The sequence below is a fragment of the Mus caroli genome, chromosome 1, assembly GCF_900094665.2.
Source record: "Mus caroli chromosome 1, CAROLI_EIJ_v1.1, whole genome shotgun sequence".
Taxonomy (NCBI): Eukaryota; Metazoa; Chordata; class Mammalia; order Rodentia; family Muridae; genus Mus; species Mus caroli.
Window position 1 is genome coordinate 52,722,636 of NC_034570.1, and position 5,595 is coordinate 52,728,230.

General features: G+C 38.4%; 1 protein-coding gene across 1 annotated transcript in view; it reads right to left on the bottom strand.

The window, feature by feature from the left end:
• Nucleotides 1-5,595, bottom strand: part of C2cd6 (C2 calcium dependent domain containing 6) — a 96,962-nt gene that overhangs the window by 3,889 nt on the left and 87,478 nt on the right. The window contains exon 19 of the mRNA XM_021159194.2: nucleotides 1,744-5,595. This exon is cut by the window's right edge and continues 19 nt beyond it. Within this exon, the coding sequence (XP_021014853.2) occupies nucleotides 1,744-5,595 (3,852 nt within the window). The remainder of the gene's footprint in view (nucleotides 1-1,743) is intronic.

Here is a 5,595-nt window from a genome sequence, read left to right on the forward strand (position 1 = left end):
AACACAGGGCTCCCAATAGAGGAGCTAGAGAAAGTACCCAAGAGCTGAAGGGGTCTGCAACCCTATAGGTGGAACAACAATATGAACTAATCAGTACCCCGGAGCTCGTGTCTCTAGCTGCATATGTAGCAGAAGATGGCCTAGTTGGCCATCATTGGGAAGAGAGGCCCATTGCTCTTTCAAACTTTATATGCCCCAGTACAGGGGAACGCCAGGGCCAAGAAGTGGGAGTGGGGTGGGTAGGGGAGCAGGGCGGGGGGAGGGTATAGGGAACTTTCGGGATAGCATTTGAATTGTAAATGAGGAAAATACCTAATAAAAATATCTAATAAAAAAGATAAAGAATAATCATTTTAAAAAGAAATTAATAAGAAAAAGTAAAATATGGGTAAAAAGAAGAAGAAGGAGGAGGAGGAGGGGGAGCACATAAGGCTCAGTATCGCAGTCATGGAGCAGGAAGGGTTAAACTGGAGAGGGATTGGGGGTGGGGTAGAGGAGGAACATGGGATATCTAACACTCAAAAAAAAATTTAAAAATTTAAAAAAATTAAAAAAAAATCCATATGAAAACCTATCTGCTACCTTAGAAGTGTGTGTGTGTGTAATGGACACAGTTCAGAGAAGAAGAAACTGTGGAATGCTCAACTCTAAATGGGACCTGTGTATCCCATTCTCTCTTCTCAAGGCTGTAAGAGCCAGAGGCAACAGATGAATACAAGGAGACAATGTCCTCATGACATTAAGGGGGCACCACTTAAAGCACAGTAGTTGTGATCGCTAGCGTGTGTAAGGTCACACCAGACAAAAATCTCAGAAGAAGGAAGATCCCCTACCCAAGGATACTGGCAATTGATAGCTGCTAGAGGAGGGAAGAGTCGTTTTTCTTTAAGAATATAGCCCCTAGGAAGTTGTCCACACTGCACACATCTAAGAGGTATATGGGCAGCACAAATAGGACTTGATTGGGGGGCGGGGAGACACAGTGTGGGTAGGCAGGGAAGGAGGGTGGATCTGGAAAAAGTTAGGGAAGGGAGGGAAGAGATCAAAACACTATAAAAATTTCTAAGTACTAGTTAAAAACAACCTAGAATTTAATTTTCAAGATCTCAGAATGTGATATACCAAAAAGGGTAAAAGACCAAAAAGTAGATATTTAAATTTAAAATGTTGAATTTATAATCCAACAGGGTAGGTATAAGCTATATATATTCTTAACTCCTAACAGAATCAGTAAAATCTTCATATTTATTTATTTAAAGAAAAAAACCCAGCTATTTGAAAAAGCCCTGTGTACAGTTCTCTCTCTGGAAGAAGAAAATCTCATGTTTCAGTGGTATCTAGCTACTACTCATGCTGTGCAGGCTAGACTGCATAGAACCCTAGGCTAATTTCAGCCAGGGTGGTTAGTCAGCCAGGCTTTCAAATACATACAGGGCTGGGTGCCTGGGCTTCAGATCTGTCAGCATAGAGGGCTTTCCTAGAGAAAAGAGCATCCTTTTCTAAGTCAAGGTGCCCTCTTCGTACCTCATAAAAAGCACTCTGGTTTTATAATTGTATTTTGAATCAGTTGAGATATTTGGATTTCAGAAGATTTTTTAAATGTGGAGGTCTGCATTCCATGGGACTACTAAAGTTACACACACACACACATACCTGCATTCAGAAGGCATAAATATTCTAAGGCACATTATTTACAAACTGTTGACAACTACAGAAGCGAATACTTAGAAAAAGCATGATTACATGTATAGTTCTCCTTGCAGTCCAGTGAAGTAAATTCCGTGGTGCAGACTTCCGGAGATGAGGTCTTGTCGTGGGCAGTGTGGCTGGTAGTAACCTGACTATCTTGTGAAATGACTTCTTTGGTTTGGTGGCGTGGTCTCTTTCTTTTCTTTTGGATTTCATGTTTTCTCTCTTCAATACTTCTGGGAAGAAGAATGACCTTGAGCTTTTCTCGCTTTCTTTACATTTAAATGACTGTGATTCAGAGATCTTGGCACGTTTTTCATTGCAAGCTTCATATGGGTTTCTATAAAGAGTTTCCATTTCATTTTTGAATTGTGCAAATGTAACCAAGTGTTTTTTATTGTTATTATTATTTCCTTTCAGTCTCTGATAATAGTGGTCTAATTTTGATTGCTCCCCGATCTCTGGTTTGACATGAATGAAGGTGTTAGTCTTCCATGTAGGGAAGGAGAGCCTGCTTATGGATTCGTTTTCTTTTGGTATTTTGCAGTTAGGGAGCTTTAGATAAGGTGAAAATTCTGCATCAGGTTTTTCCTGTGCAGTCAATTTATAAAAGTTAAGGTTTTCCCTCTTGTCAAGTAGCTTCATTTTCAGTGTCTTTTCTAAGCAAGGTTTGGATTGAATTGTTTTTGATCTACTATCCCAACTATATGGATCTTGAATCTCTGTTTTGTAGACAGAACCTTCAACTTGAGTAAACTGCATGAAACCATGATCTTTCTTCTGTTTCTTGAGTGACATGTCTGAAGGTCTTTCTGGTGACCTAGTTAGTGCGTTTGCTTGGTTATTTTTGTTGAGGAAAGATTGCATTTGTATTATATTCAGTGTTTCTTCTTCCCTGGTATAAATATTTTTCTGTTCCCATATTGCTGGTAGGTTTTCTTTTAACATTTGTGAGAAAGAGCATTCCCTTTCTTTCTTCCTGGACAGTTCTGTTTCTCCGCATTTATCGTTAAGCAGCATGTGTAAAGCCACATTTTGACCATTTTTTAAATATTTCATTTGCTCTTCTGAATCCTCCCTCATAAAGTAACTTTCATTTCTAAAAGGTAAATTTGTTTTTATGTGTTTTAATGGTATGGAAGGTGAATGGAGTGAGATAATTTCCTGGCTGATCCCCTTTAGCTGCCTTTCTGACACCAGTCCTGACTTATAAAGTTTTTCTATAAAGAGGACCTGGAGGTATTTGCTCAAATCAGTTTTTAGACTTAATAATTCATTTTCTGATAAATCCTGAAGATAATTTTGTAGAGATTTGGTTACAGGGTATTGCATGTTTATTTTAAGGCTTGAACCAAAATTCCCATCTGCAATGTCTTGTCCTAGCTCACTCTTACTTCTTACAGGGGACATGCCAGCATGGAGAGCCATAGCGTCTGTCTCATTGAATAAGTTGCTCACTGAAAGATTCTTCAGGAAATAATTTTGGAGAATTTCACTTAGAAAACCTCTAAGCTTTGTTTCTAGATGTTTATCTATGAAATGATGGTTAAAATTGTTTACAAAAGACATGATTTCTTTTACAGTTTCTGAGTATTTCTCCTGAAAGGGACTTTGCTCTTTTAACTCGACTTTCTCATTCATCAGATAGAGCTTGTGATAGATTGTCGGTAAGTCCTCCTTGGTGATGTGGCCTGACTCTGTAAGTCTTTCAACAAGGTAATGCTGAATGTGTTTACTTAACTCAGACTTCAAATTTTTTACTTCTGTCTCTGAGAGTTTCTCTAGAAACATACGCAGCTTTGGATTCAAAATGGGTTTCCTGTCTACTTTTTTGTCTGCTTTGTTAAAAGTCTCTTGAATTTTTTCTAAGTGTTCTGTACCACTTGATGAAGAATGTTTAATTAGACTTTCTGAGTCTTTTTCTGGTTGTTGTCTTCTTTCAGACTGATTGTATTTGAAGAAAATACTGAAGATATTTTTTAGGATGTTTTTTAACTTTGCTGTGTCGGTGTCTTTAACTTTATCTAGTGAGCTACTTGAACTTTCTAAATTAGAACCTAGCTCCATCTCCTCTGTATCCGTTGGTGAGTCTGACTTTGTATCTCGTACTGGATATTTTGACTCTTGTGTGGATATACTTTGACAGTCTTCTGTATATTCAGCTCCACTCACAGGAGAGTCTAGGGGGTTGATGCTAGATGTATTCTGCCTGGAAAGAAGTTTTATCTGGCTTCTGCTATCAGAATACTGCTCTGTGGAAGAGGTTGTCTGTGAGTCCAACAAAGAGCTCTGATGTTCTTTATCAAGTTCTATCACTTTGATTATTCCAGATTCTAACAGAGTATTTACAGGAAAGGACTGTATTATTTGGCTTATGATCGATTTGGACTGTAACAAGTTAACGTCACTGTCCTTTTCTTCATAGTTGATAATGTGTGAAGATACACTTCTCTCCCAAGGTGTCAGCAACTGATCTTGTGAGTCCATCTGGGCCTCACTTGAGCTCTTTATTCCTATTCCCAGTTGTGAGAATATGGGTGCAGTGAATATTTGCTTGATAACGTACTCATATATGCTACCACTTAAAACATGTTCAGAGCTAGATTCTTCACTTACTAAATGTTTTTTCTTGAAACTACTCTTTCTGTTCATTGGAAAATTTCTTCCAGCAGCCTCTAAGAATTTTTCAGAGACATAATCTTCTATGTCTGAAGATTTTCCTGGTTCACCTTCTGGGAGTAAATCTTGAGGGCTATTTTTAACTACAGGACTTAAAAGAACCTGGGAATTTAGAAGGTCTTTTGATGAACGCCAGCTGTTTAGATCTTGGACTTTTCCAAATACTCTGTCATCTGTGCTATCAGATGGCCTGCTCTGCACACTTGGAGGTGGAGAATAGCCTTCATCATTTGTGTAGAATTCTGATTTAGAAAATAACTCATCTGAAAGGTCTTGCAGATTTTTACTTAAAATTGATTTGAGTACTATTGACTGTTTTAAAATTTCAATATCAGACGTAAAATTTACCGAGTTTGAGGAGCGATGTGTGTTTACATTTTCAGTCACTGGTGATGCTCCTTGGACATTTGGGAGCCAGTGTAACTTACTCTGTTTATCTGAGGAGTCTGTTGTGGAGACAGCAGGATCCATCATGTTCTTAGTATCTGGAGGTTCCGCTGCGCTGCTGGTAGTATCTGAATTGACAGTAGGACTGCTACTTGCCGAACTATTGTTACTATCTAAAGACTTTGCTGAAATGATATTGGGATCATATGACAACTGATTAGTATCTGAAGACTTACTTGCATTGATACTAGACTCACGGCTCAACTTACTCAGATCTGAAAGCTTCATTGAAATGATGCTAGGATCATGGGATAACTTATTAGGATTTGAAGACATTCCTGAAATGATGCTAGGATCATGGGATAACTTGTTAGGATCTGAAGACTTTGCTGAAATGATAGTAGGATCATGGGACAGCTTGTTAGGATCTGAAGACCTTGCTGAAATGATACTAGGATCACGGGATAACTTGTTAGGATCTGAAGACTTTGCTGAAATGAAGCTAGGATCACGGCATAACTTAGGATCCGAAGACATTCCTGAAATGATGCTAGGATCACGGGATAACTTGTTAGGATCTGAAGACTTTGCTGAAATGATAGTAGGATCATGGGATAATTTGACAGGATCTGAAGACATTCCTGAAATGAAGCTAGGACCACGGGATAATTTGTTAGGATCTGAAGACCTTGCTGAAATGATACTAGGATGATGGGATAAATTGTTAGGATCTGAAGACCTTGCTGAAATGATACTAGGATCATGGGATAACTTGTTAGGATCTGAAGACCTTGCTGAAATGATACTAGGATCATGGGATAACTTGTTAGGATCTGAAGA